The sequence below is a fragment of the Amia ocellicauda genome, chromosome 20 (assembly GCF_036373705.1).
Source record: "Amia ocellicauda isolate fAmiCal2 chromosome 20, fAmiCal2.hap1, whole genome shotgun sequence".
NCBI lineage: Eukaryota > Metazoa > Chordata > Actinopteri > Amiiformes > Amiidae > Amia > Amia ocellicauda.
The window spans coordinates 5216828-5234749 of record NC_089869.1 but is presented as its reverse complement, the minus strand read 5'-3'; the positions used below and the strand labels follow the sequence as shown (position 1 = coordinate 5234749).

At 40.0% G+C, this 17922-nt stretch overlaps 1 protein-coding gene across 4 annotated transcripts in view; it reads right to left on the bottom strand.

The window, feature by feature from the left end:
- sh3pxd2aa (SH3 and PX domains 2Aa) overlaps window positions 1-17922 on the bottom strand; it is a 123797-nt gene that overhangs the window by 54955 nt on the left and 50920 nt on the right. For 3 of the 4 annotated variants that reach the window (XM_066693582.1, XM_066693580.1, XM_066693581.1), the window contains exon 6: window positions 2087-2115. In XM_066693582.1, coding sequence (XP_066549679.1) covers window positions 2087-2115 — 29 coding nt within the window. Of the gene's footprint in view, window positions 1-2086; window positions 2311-17922 lie in introns of those variants that run through there. The other variant, XM_066693583.1, reaches the window with a different exon arrangement.

Below are 17922 nucleotides of genomic sequence, written 5' to 3'. Positions count from 1 at the left end.
CCGGAACGCAACTGTGCTTCTGCCCCTCAGTCCCGACAGGCTTCACTGTATTTTCATATAGGCTGGTGACGTAACATTATGCGACATTCCTGTTTTAAATGCCATATTTTCAAGTTCGATTGTAACACATGAGAGTGAACGCTAATATAAAAGTTAACTATTACCCTATTACATTTTTAACTTTGAGTTATACATTTGCTGGACACATCTAAATACTAGCAAATATGGATATTCAGATTTTCTTTTGTGAAAGTTAAGCTAGGTTTTAATGCAGGATTTACATTGTATTATTGTAATTTGCCAACACCCCCACAGCCAAGCGCCCCCAAATAAAGAGGCCTAACAGCACCTATGATACTCAGGCTAGGATCTGAGTTCTGAAGATTGAACACAGTTGAAGGGGGGGGGGGGAATTGGGGATGGGAATCATACATTATGATGGTCCTGTTCAAGTAACTCGTCTTTTCATTGTTTGCATCATCACATGTTCTTAAACGTAAGTCCAATGCAATCATCAGGTATCAGGTATCAATATGTCTTCGTGCGTTGATGCAGGGAACATGTCCTTGATGTTGCAGTATGTCCGACATCTCTCACAGTTGCTAAAAAAGGGACAACTACAAATGCTTCTTGCATTTCTGGCGGCTGTGGGTCACGTCTGACAGACAGCAACCTCAAGACTTTCTCCCCATATATGAACGCAAACAGGCGTCTTGATGGTATTATGTATGTATGCTCCAGGCCAAAAAAATGTATATATAAGTATCAGAAAAATTACAAAGCAAAATTACAACATTGCATGTTGGAAAAGCTGTTTCTTTGAATGTTCCCAAAACCACAGATGAAGGATTTTTCATTAAATTATTCATCTACAGTCCATGACTGCAACATTCTTTCTTGCAGAACCATTTCTACATAAAATGGAGAAGCATATCAATATTGTGTAGTGCACACAACTGCTGCGCCTTGGCCTGAACAGCTGGGAACACACACGCCCAAACCCAGCACGCACTACAGTTGTCACTATTGCTTCTGCACCCAGCCCATGGATCAACAACATAACAGAGCAAAACAGGTGCTGTTCACCCGCATCCTCATTCCTGTTTAACCCTTCCTCGCCATATTGTCACAACGTCTCGAACAATTCCTCTCAGTGAAGACCTACTTGCAGGGAGCTCTACGACCTTAAAAGCAGGGGTCTCCGTTGTTGGGAAGTCGAACCCGCCCTACTCTAAAACCTCTGGTCAGTGAACAGGATTCTGCCAGAGGAAGAGAATTTCAATGCCTGCAATTGACAGACCTGGTGGCACAGATTTTTAAAAACATTCCAGTAAATAACAAACAAACAATCATAATGAAATACAATTCTTAATGCGTTCAGCATTTGTGCTACCTAGGAGAGGTGCTACATGGTAAAAAAGGGAGATGTTGGCACAAGGTTCCCCTTATTTAGCACTTAAACACAGCAGTCAAAACCTAGGTTGGGCTTCTTGAGAGCTTTGTGTTCACACACTCTCACACCCATCCACCCACACACACACACACACACACACACACACGCACGCACGCACGCACGCCCCTGGAAGTGTAGCTTCATATGCTAAAAGCAACTGTCCCTAGAGTGTCAAACACAAGTCCCCTAAGGACACAGGTTATTTTGTTTTTTGATTCAGTGTTGTTCCCGTTTCTTAATGACATTATTTTTATAATCGGATAACCCAAAGAAATGCATTCACAAGTAGCCGGGGTTATAAAGATTCCTTCAAATCCGGCAGGACGGTGAGTCCTGGGTAACCACAATAGCTAGCCACTATAAATCTAGACTCAGATAGTTCCCCCAATGTGGCCAGGACTGACCCATTCTGCAGTTTTAGCCAAAATGTAATACAAAGATTAATCTTTATACAGTGGAATAGCTTCGCAAAAATAAATAAATAAAATAATAAGTTGTACAAGTGGAACCCCAGATAGGGGAAGAGAACAGAAAAACACCCACCCTGCCTTTCTAAGCCATGCAACAGGTTTACAAACTTAAAAGCACTGTGAAATGATAGAAGCATGCAGGTATAAAATCCAGATGCCTTACCTGACTTCCTTTTGGAGGTTCCATAGTCCCTGAAAAAGAAGCAACAACAGAAGGACATGGTTAGTGGAAGGCAGAGACCAGTGACAGGAGGGTGGGGACCCACTGTGGGATCCTGTCGATCCTATCCCTCATTCAAACCCCGTCTGCAAGAGTGCACAAGCCAGTGCTGTAGACAAAGAGAGAGAGAGAGAGAGAGAGAGACAGAGAGAGAGCATGAGGGAGGGAGAATGAGAGAGGGAGAATGAGAGAGGGAGCAAAAATTAGAGAGAGAGGGAGGGAGGAAGAGAGAGAGAGAGAGACTAAGGGATGGGTAGGCCAGCTGCTACTGCAGCACCAGACACCATCAAATCATGTGACAACACCCCCCACTTCCACCAGCCCCCCTCTCACTCACTTAAAAGAACAAGCCTTCCCCAGCTAGAGGGGAGAATCCGCTCAACTCTCCATACTTAATGGATTATTATTGGATTAACCCATTAGCCACTTAGGGCATGGGGACGTGCTCGTGCCGCACTGCTTGATAGGTAGCTGCTCAGTAGGTGGGCTGCTTGCCTGGATGCAGTCGGCAGCAAGGAGGAGAGAGAGAGAGGCAGAGGAGAGGGCTTGTATCCGCAACCTCTATTTATAGAAGCCTCTGCAAGTGCTGCAAAGGCAAGCCCCGGTGATGTGCAGCAGGACGACAGGAACCCAAACACAAGAACGCTGGCTGTGGGAATCCCACGCGACCAGCCTCGTAATCCGGCCCCACCAAATCACTGCGGAGAAAGCAGTTCAAAGACGAAGGGCTGCGCAAGAGCTCAGAGCAGCCCAGAATACAGTTATGTAACACTTAAATAGGTTATACCAGTACACACAGCACGGCAGCAGAGAAAGTCAAAGTAAGCTATTTTTCAAACAGACTAAACAATGCATTACAATTATTTTCCATCGTTATGTTTTCTCTTTAGTCAGCTATGTCATGTAATGTCCACTATAATTGGCCTATTTTATGATTTATTATTTTTGATTGAGTTTCATATTGGTACCACCCTATACCTTTTATATAATTGTGTTTATGATGTTGTATTCTTATTATAATTACAGTATTATGAACCCCATTGAAGTGCATCTAGTGGACAATTAAAGCTCACTGACAAGCTTCAGCATTTCAATAACATGAGCATATAGGCAGAAAACAGCTGAATCATTACAAACAAACAAAAACGCCTTCTTTTATTTGTAATTTCCTCTGAACTCAGGCATTGCTAACACAAAGTATAGTAGCTATTAAAGTTTAACCTGCCCACTTTTTCCCTAGAGATTCAGAACAAATATGCTGACTTGGTCTAAGCTCTGAGTTCTTTGGAGACAAAGCATGAAGGAAATGTGTTAGTCTAGCTTACAACCGCTGGTTCTGCTGTTTGGCTATAAATATCATGGGGATAAATGTCAAGTCTGAGAGATGGCAACCAGGAGAAATGGATTGGTTTCCAACCCCTTAGGAAAATCGACGTGGAGTTCCTTCTCACTCTGCATAAACAAAGCAGAAAATCCTCGAATCACAAGGGTCCACTCCAATAGTTCCCAGCTGAAGTGTGATCCCTCTCACACCTCAGTCTGAAGCCCCCCCACGGCAGGCTCTCCTCCCCACAACACAGGCTGCAGACCCCAGGAGACAATGGTGGAATACGTCCTTGCTCTCGCTCCGAGCCCACAGCACAAATGCCCTTTTCACAGCAGGGGAGGCTGGCCCTTCGTCCTGCCTGGCTGTCTCCTCAATCTCCGTTATTGTGGAGCCCTTGAAGATGAATCGTGTTCTTTCTACGGGCCTCTGTGAGCTCATTCTGGAGACGCGAGAAAGAGCTCCATTGTGAGGGGGAAGATACCAAGAGACTCAAGCCAGTACCATCACCCCAGGGCCTGCGACTGGGCTGACCTGCCTGGGCAGGAACCCCGGGGTAAGAACACTGCTATTCTGTCAGCTCTCAAACAGGGGGATTCTTCTGTCTTTCTTTTCTTCTTTACTAATTAGAGAGACAACCCATCCTGGTAAAACAGATCACTGTGTGCTGTAGATAGTGTCAGACTGCTGTGCAAATTATTTCCTATAATACCGCATTTTTGTTCTCCCCAGTGCTTCAACAGAACTAATGACAATAATAAACATCACCATCAGCACCATCACAGTGGATGAGCCTTCAGTTTCTGTCCTCTATTACCCTAAATGGACTGAGAGACTAAACTCAAGAGTACCACATATTTATTTGAAACACACCGCTCATAATACGAATGAAAACAATATCGTAATGAGACCAAATCGAACATCAGAAAATTGCATCAGTCATTCCTGGCTGTATACCGGGGGGCAGAGGTTATAACAGTTGAAAACAGCAACTTCAATTTATGATTGACCGCAGATCACGACCTCAGAAAAACTACAAGGATGTTTGATGGCACTGATATGGAACATGGAAATGTTCTCCGATACTGCTTAACCATCAAGTCAGCCAGCAACAGGGAATTGTTCAAAGCAACTGGTACAAAATAAATAATTTTTAGTACTCAGTAACTCAAACCAATTTTTCTTCATTAGAAATGTAAGCAGTAGCGGTAGTTGGCACAACATAGGATTGGTAGTAATCTAGAAGACTTTTTCTGACTGGCTCTGAAAACCTCTTTTATAAGATCTGAAGAGGGAAAAGCCACCAACTTAACCAAATTCCGAAGTGTTGGACCAAGCAAATAAACACCACAGTAAAGACTTCTAAATATACAGTGCAATATGCCACAGCCTATAATAAGAGCTATTGTGACCTCCTTTTTTTAGCATTGAAGTGAACTTTAAGTCTTCGTCTCTAGACCATTTTAAACCCCAATATAGAATCTTCAAGAATCTTTTTTTTTTTTTAAATGGTGTTCACTCAACTGTGCAAAGGGCTTATGAATAGTTAAGCAGTATTTAGACAGGGCAGGCATTAAAAGCGACCCTTGCAGGAATGATGTGTGTTCGGCAGGGATGGGTACAAATGTTGAAATGATTGTATTGTATGCATGCGTGTTTGTGTATGATAAACATATTGGGTTTTCCCCAATAGGCAGCAGACTGACAAGTCTCGAGTGTGTGGAAACCATAAATCACTGGTTATTGTTATTATTAGATGTCTTTAATCGTAGTCAATTTTACAGCAGTAATTATTACATTGACGACAACAGTTAATATCGTCATAAGAAAATCAAAGAAGGACTGTGTGATGAATTGTTTATTGTGGTCCATCAGTTCGACAGAAAAACATCAGGCTAAATGGAACAAAATTAAGATGCAACATAATGCTGCTCTAGCCAAATAAACATTCCAAGCAACAAGTGAGGTCGCTGCTGTTATTGTTGGCTATTTACCGGAAAAAGAAGAAAAAAAAAAAAAACTGATTGTCCACCCCTTTTTGCGAATGACCCGTGTCTCTGAGCTAAAATAAGACTGTTCCCCGGGGGATAACGTGCAGAGTTTTGGCAGTCAGCACTCTTCCTATGTCTCGGAAAGAAGTGTGCAGAGATTGTGTGGGGAGAGGGGGAAAAAAAGAAAACAGATACTGTAAACTATTTAAGAGGATGTGCTTTCGAGGTTAGAATTTCTCTTTTAACCTTCTGCTGCCCACAGCAATAAGGCTAAAACATGCAATGATGAGAAAATAAGTGACAGGACATAGTTAAAGGCCGTATATCTGTGCTAAAGCAGATGTTTTGAATAACATTTCTTTTTATAATGCATAAATTGATCTAAATCACTTCCAATTCAATCCAGTGACTACTGCCTTAAAAATAGGTTTCTTTGTGCAGTTCTTTTCCATCTCACTGCACCATTGTGGATATAACTTTCATTAGAGGCTTTACTTTGCCACGTGTGTTTGTTCATTAATGAGGAAATCTAGTCAATCTGGAAGAATGCTTGGGAAAGGCATTTAAGAATGCAAGGTTGTGGAGTGCAGCAGTAGCTTTTTAAAGGTCCAGAGAAAAGTATTTAAAAACAACCCTTCATAAATGATGACACTGACAGCAACATAACCCCAGATCAAGAAACAAAAAAAGTAGCCCTTGGAGATTAGATGGGATACCCTTATAATGTAGCAGAACCCCTTAGAAACCTGTGTGTAAAAGCAGGAAGACCCATCCCCAATCCATGGACAATTACTAGGCTGCTTTCAGGGTTACAGATGGGGCTTTTATTTCGATCAGGATTGAGGTAGTGGTTTTAAAGAAGGGAGCTTGTGGCTTAAAGCTAATCAGGATTCTCCCTGGCCCTGCTGAGTGTACCCCCATTGCCTCGGCCATTCATGCCGAATAATTCCCCACACTAAACCCAATCTACATTTAAATCCCCCACCGTTTAACCCCATCCCCCAGACAGCCCTTCTCACTTAACACTTGAGTGACACTTATTTTCAATTAGATAAAAGCCTCTGGATGAAGCTGGCAGGACACACATCAGTCCCATTAGAGTGAGACTGCTGGTGTCAGTGGCTGATCACATCGTCTTTTCATGCAGAGATTTAAAGCCGCCTGGCCTTGCGCACAGACACCTCAGCACTTAATTAGTATTTTATTGTTCCCAGTTTTAAGAGATTTACTGATCAATCCTAGCAATACTGCCAGTCTCACTATATCCCTTCCTGATCGGTACTAATCTGGAGAGATCCTCAGGAGAGAGGCAGTGTACTGTACTGCTAGGTCACATCTGTGAAACATTCAGAGATCGGAACAACCTATTTCATGAGTGCACAGAATGGGCATTTTTGGGTCTGATTCCTGGAAATATGACTAGCAATATGAAACCTATTGCAGCATTTTTCATTTCTGAGGTCAGTTCATACAATAAAAGCTAAATTATATATTTCAGATACAATACTTAAAACAATTAATAATAATGCAATTGGCAATTAATATGAAAAATTAAGTTAATATATAATGAATGGTCCCATATGTATTGTGGAGAAGAATGGGCTAAATAATGACTGACAATGACACATGCCTCACAAATGGTCCTGGCTCATATTTTACATAGTTCTGGGGAAGCTGCTTGTATAATTGTTGTGCAAAGAGCTGTAAGAGCTTCCCATAGTCACCAATGAACCTGAAAACTGCAACATAAGCTTTTGAGCCCACATCAAGATCTGCCATGAGCTAGTCTGTAGCTTCCCTAAATTAAGAATTAAAGTGCAGCAGGTTAATTCAAAAGCACCAAGGAAGCTCTGTACTCTGACCGGGGAAGTCAAAATCACTCATAAAACATGCTCGGTCAGAGTACAGAGCTTGTCTACATTTGCAGAAATGACCCTGCTGCTGCTGGAATCTTGAAAGAGTTTACAATGCACAAAAGGGTCTCTGCTTCCAACTCTGGATATGAAGCAGACTTTTGAGCACTCCAGACACAAATAATCTGCATTTTGGGTGAAAGTGCAGGGTGAAATGACCCCAGCTTGTTTTGTTTAGTTTTTTTTGTAAAAGCCTTACTACAGTCTGTTCTTCAGGGCAAAATTAGTTCATATTCTGCTTCTGGTAAACTACAGGGATGAATGGAGGATGACTTTTTGGTCACTTAAGGCATTTTGAAAACAACAAAATAAAGGACACTAGAATAACTTGTTCATCCATACATTCTCATTCCTTCCACTTCAATATTCTTCCAGATTAAATCCTGAAGCTTATTTTCGTGATCACCTCCTATTATGTCAGTAATTACTACATAAAAGCACTTTAAACGTTATGTTTATTGGAAGCTTATATACTGTCTTGCCAATAGTAAAAGGGTATGCTTATAGGCTATATTGCAGGTCAAGGTGTCTGCACCATGTAAAATACATTGTGAGCAGCTGTCAACAAGCTGTCTTCTTTCATTTGGCCTATTAAGTGTGAAATTATAAAATACGTCTTCATAAAATGGAGGAAGAAAAAATAAATCACAGAATAGCTGAATGCATTAGATATATGAATGAGAAATCTACCGCTCCATAAACAACTACACTGGTAAAATGTTCTTAGGATATGAAATACAATTAAATATACCAAATACATAAAATCTAATATGATTACCTTCCTTAAGAAAACCTTCAGCAAAATAATGATGGAAGAAAAAAAAAAAAAAAAGAGTGGAATTTATTCCACTAGAAGTGTATGATTCACCTGAAAAATGCTGAGTCAAAATGTATATAGGGGTGTGTGTGTGTGTGTTTGTAGGAGAACGAGAAAGAAAATCTACAGTTATTAACACAGCAGCATTGTCCTCCGAGTCTACTGTAATCCATCCTTTTCAACTTCCGGTACAGCTTTGCTCCTCTTGAGAAAAACTGGCTCCCTCTTGTGGCGACATATAGATGGGCAAGTGGTCCAGGGCCATTTTTAAATCAAACAAGTTTTGAAGTGAGGGGCCACAGTCTTTCAAATAGTGTCAATGTGGATTTGTAATAGTTGACAGCATTTAAATGGAAAGATAACACTGATCACAATATTATGTTTTAGAATTGAATTGCTAGCATTTTTATTTTGGAAACCATATCTGCACTATGCTACACTACTGGGACAACTGCAGAAACAAATGCTTTTGACACATTTTTCGGTATTGACATTAAATAATTTCAGAAACTTAATGGGGTTGTTTACCTTAGCACCTGTAACATTTATTTGTTTTTAAACCGAACACAATCTGCTATGTTACTCGGTCAATATGACTAATTACATCTACCAACTAATGTATTATTGTGTTTAATCATTATAGTAGAAAATTGGAATCAGATGTAGTCTTTCAGTCCATCAGAACAAGAACCGAAAAGCTGTACAACAAAGTAACTTTCAAAGCTGGAACACATTTAGAGAGAAACTTGGAGGCAGCAAGATACATCACAGCATGTATATTCTATAAAGGCTTTCTTTAACAAAGAAAGGAACATTCATCATTGGTGTGAGTCCCATTACTGAGAGAGAAACAAACTTTCACATTCCCTACCTGTTAAGTGGTGACTGCCTAACTGCCAAATGCAGTTCACAAGTTTAACAGGAGGTGGCGTTTAATGCACACAATTCCAAGTACTGAAGTTTTGCTCACAGCCTCATGTGACTGTGTGATGCACTCACAAAAAAACTCAAGATGAATGCTGTAGGTGTAGGTAGGACTCTGTAGGAGTTTACTTTTTACAATTTATAAGAGTTCTGCCTTCTACAGACATAAACACTGCCCTTTCATTCCCCTCCTCAGAAGCCTTCACCACGGTCTACAGAACAGCCCTGTGTTGGTGCCACGTAGCCACAAAAGCACAGGCACTGCTGATGAGCTTGTCTACAAACACCCAAGGAAGGTATGGCATGCAGGGAATATTGACATCTGGTGCTGCTGTATCTCAGGTCATGGGTTTTACCGAGATGGCAAATTCTTAACAGCATTCAAAGAAAGTGTGAGACTATAACAGGGCCTGTAAAGATGTTGGCTATGAACACTCTTCAAGTGAAGTCAGGAAAGAGCTGTCAAAAAGGGGTTGTCAAAAATCTAGGTATAGCTACTTAAAGAGAGCACAAAAGTTAGCCCCACCCCACTTATCAGCTAGAGGGCAGCAGAGTACATGACATGAGGTACATGACCTCAGGACAAAGGAAAAGGGTTCACCACCTTGGATTCAAAGAGAGGGCTGGTGATTTCTCTTACCAAGCACATTACATTCTTATTTTATTAAGCTTATGTTTATTATTGATTATCCACATTCATTCGTCAATTTAGAAAACCCACAAACATACACATACACACACACGTACATTTCTTATTCTATAACCAATTCATCATCGAGACTTATTCTGTAGAAGCATTATTAAAGGCTTATAAGTTACAAATGTGATGCGTTGTTTTTGTTTTTTTCCCACCATGACGTAAGAGCACTAACCTCAAAATAACATAAAATCCTTAGTTGGCAGTCTTCAACAATTGGTACAAGCTGTTGTTCACAGCACACAAACAAAGAAACACAGGAAGGAACAGTCTTTTCAACCGATTGGTGAAACCCCATACTGCTAAGGCAGCATATATACTAGTTCATTTTTAATTTACCAAATATTCTTAAATCAAAGGAAAACTGAAAATCTATTATAACGATGCATCTAAGAAAGTAAGGACATGACTCTCCAGTGTGTTTGGGTTGAAGCTGAATTTGTGGCCATCATGCTAAAGTAATTTGGTCGCAGCCAGCTGGGAGCTGGAATGTAGTTCAGAGGCTTATTATCGTTCATTTTCTGAAAAAGCAGCAGCATCAATTCCCCCAAGACTATTTATACACAGGCCTGGATGTAATTCAACACACAAGGTCTCACCAGCCAGTATGGGTTAGTTAGCTGGGTCACCTTTTTTTTTTAATGATATTTTGCCCCAGTCTCAATTGTTACTATGAAGAAACTTGCTATTATATAATCTTTTGTATTAATTTAATTATTTAGGTCATACTACACATTTAAACAGAAACATAAGATCAGCTGGGAGCACTTTTTTTCTCTTTCTCCTATTGACTCAATGTCAGAAATAAACCTAAATAATACAAATTCAAAAAGAAATTCAAAATCACTGTTAAATGCCCTTTACCACTGTTTATTTGTTTTAAATAAAAAAATGAATGCACTCCTGTTACGTTAATAAACATCAAATAAATATAACATATTGGTGATGATAAAACTGAATGGTCTGCTTTGAATCAGATTCTGACGCCTAATTAGTGGCCTGCATTTCATTAGATTGTAAACGGCAAAAAAGAAAGGCGGAGACTTAGCTTCTCTTTTCATAGGAACATGAGAAAGACCGACACAGAATAATACGTAATCTGTATAACCTGCAGTATAAATAATTTATGAAAATAAATAATTGGAAACAAACATGAAAATGAAGGTACAAGTGCACACAGCCAGGTCTGCTGGGGTCGGCATGCCCGAGAGCACACCTGCACTGCTGCCTTCACCCTCCGCATTTTTTATTTGTCAATCCCATGATGGCTGTGTGTTTTGTTTTGATGTCTCCTGAGAGTTGTCTAGCACTTTTGCAGGAGCAGTGGTTGAACCCATGCTGTTTGTTTCTCTCCTGGTAGGTTCTGGGAGGTTGCACGTTCGCTTTTGATCAAATCAGGTATTTTCGAAGCTGCACTAAATGGGGAAATGGACCTCTTGTACTCTGTTTTGGTTTTGACGCTTCTTTCCTCTGGGATAATGAGAGAGAGAGAGAGAGACTGATAACTTCCAGGATTATACTGAGGAAGGTTTTTTTTTTTTTTTTTTTTTTTTAAACCTGCTTAAATATTCTCCTGAACTTTTCTTTTGAGCTCAGTGTGCACTGAGGTCCTGTATAAACACAGCTTGTGAAATCCTGCAGCTATATTTTACAGCAAGGGAGAACAAACTGGAAACTGGTGGAAACCTTAGAAGATGAATTTCATATAATAAATAAATACATAAATAAATAGCAATACATTTCTGAGCAGAATCAAATAATTTAAATCAAATACATTAATAATAAGTTAATATATACACCCGAGGAAAACTTTAGTTGGCCATCAAAAAAAGCTTTACGTAAACATTACAAATAGCCTTAGTTTTAGGTTACTAGTCTTAATCTCAGCTCAAAGTCAACACAAGTATCTCTGCTCAACATTGGGAGCTCTGCAATTCCATGTCCCTTATGTTCCGGACACAAGCTGGATTTACATTCTCACAATAGGCTATTTGTCCGTCGTTTCACAGCTTGGAGTTCTGTTGTTTGCATGTCTGTTTATGTGGCAATTACACTTTTATTGCTGTTGCTTGGTGCAGAGAGGGCAATTATGCATGTTTTCACCAAGGTGAAGAGAGGATATATTAAAACCTTGTGGAAAGGAGCCTTGGTTTATAGACCAGGCTCGCCCACCTGCTGAGTATTTGTACCAGTGGTAAGAGTAGGCTAGGAGGCCCATCCAGCTGCACAGAAGGCAGCACCCACTACCTTATTATCAAGAAATGGAAGGTGAATTGTACCACCCAGAAACTTTGAAAGAACTACAGAGTTCAATGGCTGAGATGGGAGAGAATGTGTATCAGTCAACAATATCCAGAATACTTCTAATAATAACTCTAGCATTGTATGGCAGGGTGGTAAGAAGGCATTACTAAAATAAGCCATCTCAAAGCACCTGGATGATCCTGCAATAATGTGGCAAAAGCTGTTTGGTCAGACGAGACCAAATTATAACTTTTTCGTCTAAATGCCAAGGGTTACGTTTGTTTGCACAGACCCAATACAGCACATCTCCCAGACAACACCATCCCTACAATCAAGCATGGTGGTTTCAGCATCATGTGATGGGGATGCTTTTCCTCAGCAAAGAATGAAAAGCTTGTTAGGATTGAAGAAAACATGGATGACGCAAAGTACAGGCAAATACATGAGGAAAACCTAGTCTGTTAAAGACTTAAAACAACGGTGAAAATTCACCTTTTAGCAGGACAATGCACAAAGTCAAAGCTACTCTGGAGTGGTTAAAGATTAAGAAAGTGAATGTCCTTGAGTAGCCAGTCAAAGTCCAGAGTTGAAATCTACTGATAATCTGTGGAAAGACTTGAAAACTGCTGTCCATAAACAATCTCTCAAGCAACTTGAGAGAGCTTTATCAAATCTGCCAAGAAGAATGGGCAATAAATTGAACCCCGGCGGTGTGCAAAGTTGGTAGAGACTTACCCAATAATTCTTGTGGCTATAACTGCTGCCAAAGGTGCTTCCACCAAATACTGAGTTGACAGGCCTGTACAAGTATGATAATTTTAAATACTAAATTCTTGTATAAATGCTTGATACAACTGCACAAATTCTGTTCCATTAACAACACACTTTACACCAAACTGAACAGCCCAGGACTCCAGGCACGGAATTAAAGAAGCCAATTCCAGAGACCTAGGAATGGACCAAACATCTGTGTGGGGAGTGACATCACCTAATAATGGCACGTTTTATTGGCCATGGACCTTTTTGGAAAAAATATTTTTAATTGTAGGGAAGATGTCACTTTGGAGTAGAGGTTTAACGTCTCTCTCCTGTTCTTAATGTGAAAATGAAATATTCCCTTCTGCTGCTGCCGGCTGTTCTCCCTTCTTCAGTGCTCGCCTGTTCCCATAATGTACATACCTCAGCCCCCAGATCTAATCAAGGCACGAATGGCAGAAAAGAGCAACTCGCAGCCGAAGCAGAGTTGCGTGCAACAACGTGTGGTTTTATCTGCCCTGTTTTATTTCACAGATCAAAATCTGATGCAATTACAGACTCGGGTCATTGCAAACAGCGATCAATTCATTTCGTCTGTTGAAAACAGCCAAAAGCTTGAAATTAAAAAGCACTTTAATGCATAAGCAAGCAGCAAATTGAGAATGCTTTGAGATCTTGAGAGGCGAGTGGAATGCTAGTGAAGTCAAGGAATTGGTTTTGAACGGAGAGTAGAAGGACCAAAAAATCCACTTTCAAAGGCCTCTTTAAACACTTGCCTCATCTGACCTCCATTCTTAGGCCCTGGAGTGAACCTGACCCCTTCCACAGGACAGCATCTCACTCTGCCCAGAGCGTTCATTACTTCAGCCTGTGAGAGAGGTGCCCCACCCCTGCTAAATGAATGAAATAAGGATTCGCAGCCAGGACATCTGTCATTAATTGCTTAACCTTCACTTAAAACATCTACACGGGCTACAGTCCCAAAGACTCTCCTGCTCCTGCACAGAGAATAACTGAAAGTGGTCAAATATATATTTTATAAAATAAATGGTCTCAACTGCCCCCCCAGTGCACCGGGCTGAGATGACACTCTGAACTGTGTCACTGCACTGCGTCAGTCCACTGATAATTTGTGTCAGAGGGGGTTATATTCAAAATCCAGAAGGAAATATTTGTTTAAATTGGAAACATAATACTTAAATATGACTATAACATCAGTTTATGACCTATACATGGCAGGCTCATTATGGTATAGCAGTTTTTTATTTACGTTAATCAAAAGATTTCTTGGTTTCCCTAAGAATGTCTAGGTTAAGCACCATTAATGCTGATTGAGCTGTTTGTAATAACATCCCATTAAAACATCTGCAGCTGGTTTACTGTGAAGCTGAAAATGCTTTCTGACAATGTCACATGCTGGTTTTTATTACACTGCATTTTCCTGGCTCATGTTAAAAACAATGTGGCTTTTTTCATGGTTGTTTTGTTTAAGGATTGAGGGTAATGATTAATAATACAAAAAAGGGCTTATTTTGTTACACATTTTTCAACGTGCTATACACAGAGGGACACCCAGAACCATCCAGCACAACACCTTCAGATTTATGACAAGATGGCACCTTTATGGAATATTTTTTGTCAAACTATATGAAAATAGAAGACCTAAAAAAAACTTAAATATAAAAACAAAACAAAAATACTGCATGAATCTATAATACTGGCACAATTCCCATTAAAATCAACATATTTCAAAAGAAATACCAACTTTACCATGTTGTCACTCTTTTTATGACAATAGTTTAAATTCAAATGGAACTATTCAATGTAAAAATGTTCTTGTCAATCATTTCCTATGCACACATCTGTTTTTATTGCCAACACATTTTTGAAGCTTTGTCTGTTCCTTCTCCAGAGCACACTCTCTGCTTGGTAAAGCATTGCCTCAATTTGTTTTTGTACAGTTTCTTTCTTGCTCCTGCCAAACCTTCACATACAGTAGAGTTGAAGCAGCACCCCCACCCTCTCTCCCAGGTGGCCATGAGGCCCTCAGTAGGAAACAGGTCTTCCCTAAATATGATGCAATTCAACCGGATCTCTCTCAACTCCTGCATTTTAATCTGTCTTTAAAAGCTCAAAGTTCGCATCTGGAAAAAGCCTTAGATTTAGTGGTCTGAAAGGCTGTCTTTGTCTCAAGACACTTTTAAACCCAGATCACTTCTTCTCCTCCTCCTCCTCTTGTACTGTATCTGATGAAGTGGACAGATCTGACTACAGAGCCTGCACTGTCCTCCACACACCACAAAAATACATTCATCTGAACCCTTACTTTAACTCTACAGTACACCCCCATTCAATCACACAGAGCATAGATTTATTTCCTCACGATTTTGTCACGATTCTTGGAGTTGTCAGTCTTCATTTAATTTCTCTGGGTCCCCATTTATGAAATATGTGGAGGAATGCAATGAAGGTGGGTCACTTATTTCTCCCATTTAGTTAGGATAACTTCAAGTGTGATTCTTAATTCTCATCTAAGCATTAAGGCATCTAAAGATGGGTCTTAAATGCATTTCCAGCATAAGTGAATGATTTTCTCAGAATCTTTTCCCAACTGCTATAACTCAAATGACTGTACTGCAATTCTTGGTCCTCATCTTAGAAACTGACATTGACTTCTTCTTCATGTGGTCTAATTATGATGACCATACATTAAAGGGAACTTGGGGGGGATTATTTTTCTACCAAACAGAGCTGCTTTGTTATACTTAAGATCTAAGAAGTAAAGCCAAGCAGAAAAAAAGTCAGCTCTTCATGGTTTAATTAAGATATATATGTGAGGGGCACATTCTATTTTTAAATAGATCTGGGATTCCAGAGTATACATCATATTTAGGGAAAGATAATATGACTAATGATCTACCTATTCCAATTAAAGAAAGCCATTGAATTAAATTAGCAGACTGAGGTTTGTCCTAGTTTGATACATTTCTAAAAGATACGCAACAGATTAAAAAAAATACTAAGACAATGGCTTTTTTTTCTATTGTTCATGCATGCTTGCATGTGAGGGTCAGAGTTCAATGTTACATCAGAAACGCATAGTTTACGGCAGCTACACTATCAGTTACTGTTTTTTTCCTGAAGCATCAACAATCGTGTGTTTTCAGGTACCTAGATAGACCTCCTCTCTTTTATCCATGAGAATGCAGGAAGAGTGGAACATCAAGAGGCACAAAGTCTCGAGGCCAAGTCTTGCCTGCACTGGGTTGTTTTTCCTGTATCAATTTCAGGGGCAGGTTAGTGAACAAGTGGCTGTCACATAATGGCATGTTCATTCTCAGTGCAGCAGGAGCGTAATGAGAGGGAAGCTGCCGTTGAGAGCACAGTGGGGGGTGAAGTGCCTACGTTCCTCAGCAGTCGCCCTTTTCCACATAGCATGGACATGCCCACGTATATCTCCGTCTGCTTTATCTCACCCCCATGACAGACCGACACTTCACACCAGCTGGCCTTCTCCTAGCCTGTGACCTCTGACCCCCACGCTTATTCTGAGTAAACTCTGTAACACGATCAAATGCACAAGACTGACAGGGGCAATAAAATGATGCATCATGCAATCAGGATCTGGAAGAAGATACCACACAGATGTTTGAAGGAGCAGTTTATTTAATCTCCCAGTTCAAGTGATTTAATTGCTGACTTGTATGGCATGCTTTGGTTATGGGTATGTGCCATACCAATATGAACTTCCTGATCTCTGTTTGTGTGCCCTATGTCTTCTCTAAGGAGCAAATCTCACCTGAGTGTTTTTTACATATCATTAAATTACATTTTACAAACTGTAGAACCAAATCTACATTGAACACACAAAAACACGCATCTGTAGTTTATTTCAGTATTTTCCCCTTCAGCAGTCACTCTGGAAGCATATTTCAGTTCTTGCATTTCCTTGGTGAACTGCAAGCATGCGGTGCTTTATGATAAGACTATCTGAATACATATAATTGCACAATAATTGCTTTTCTATTCCAAGAGCTCGTCGTTTTTAAGTGCCATGAATATAGCTTTCCGCGATACCCAAAATGTAAGGTTCGTCTTTTTCCCTTTCCACAAAAGCTAAATCTAAAGGAGGGAGAATACTTATTTTGTTTACTCTCTGAAGCACAAAGGAAACTCGCAGTGTGAGAAAGGTCACTTTTCAAGTTGTGCTCATCTATGTTCCCAAGTCTTTTTGGGAAGAGTGAACAAAATTATTACATCATCCCTAGAAGGCTGGAGTTATCAAATCAAACTTTTGCGTGTGAAAGTCGCCAGAGTTCAACATGGTCAAACAAGGCTTTAAACACATCAATCTACCGTCTACCTGGTCCTGTTGGCTCCAAAATGTATTTATAATTTAATTAAGGCAAACACACAGTAAACAAAAAGGTCATCAACTCTTATGATTCTAGAAAATTCCATTCTGAAACTAATCGGTGAGGCTAATGCATAAATCTATTACATGTGATTTGAACTGTACGAGAGTTCCTTCATTGTTGGGTCTGTTTTATCAAAGAGAAGACCTGCTGTAAGGCTGGCAATGTTTTTCAGTACGCTTGCTCTGATTTATTGTTCGCAGGGACAGTGTGGCTAATCCATTACATGCAGCAGTCTGGATGTCTGGAGGTCAGTGCCTGGTTTCTGCCTGAAGCATGACTGTAACCAAAGCAAGGCTCATGATGTATTTCTAATAACACAAGCACTTCACGAATTCTACATTTTGGCAAGGCACTGGCGGGATCCAACAGACAAACAATTAACACTATGCTCTGACTCAGTATATCAACACATGAAGGTAGACTGCAAATTAGTCAAGGTCTCCAGTTAACAAAATGTAAAAGCCTTCTCATCCCCTTCTAATCTTTAGTTACGAAGATTAGAAACTATAAGTAGGAATTCAAAACTAACCGTAACCACAACAGCCTTGTGTTACAGATAATTCCAAAAGTTAGACAATATTTCTAATACTCTTGAAAGATAACACAAAATGGAAAAGCTAGTGACCTGCAAGTAGGAATCAAACAAAGCTCTTCCATAATAAACAGATCCTACCCTTCAGCACATAACTGCTATT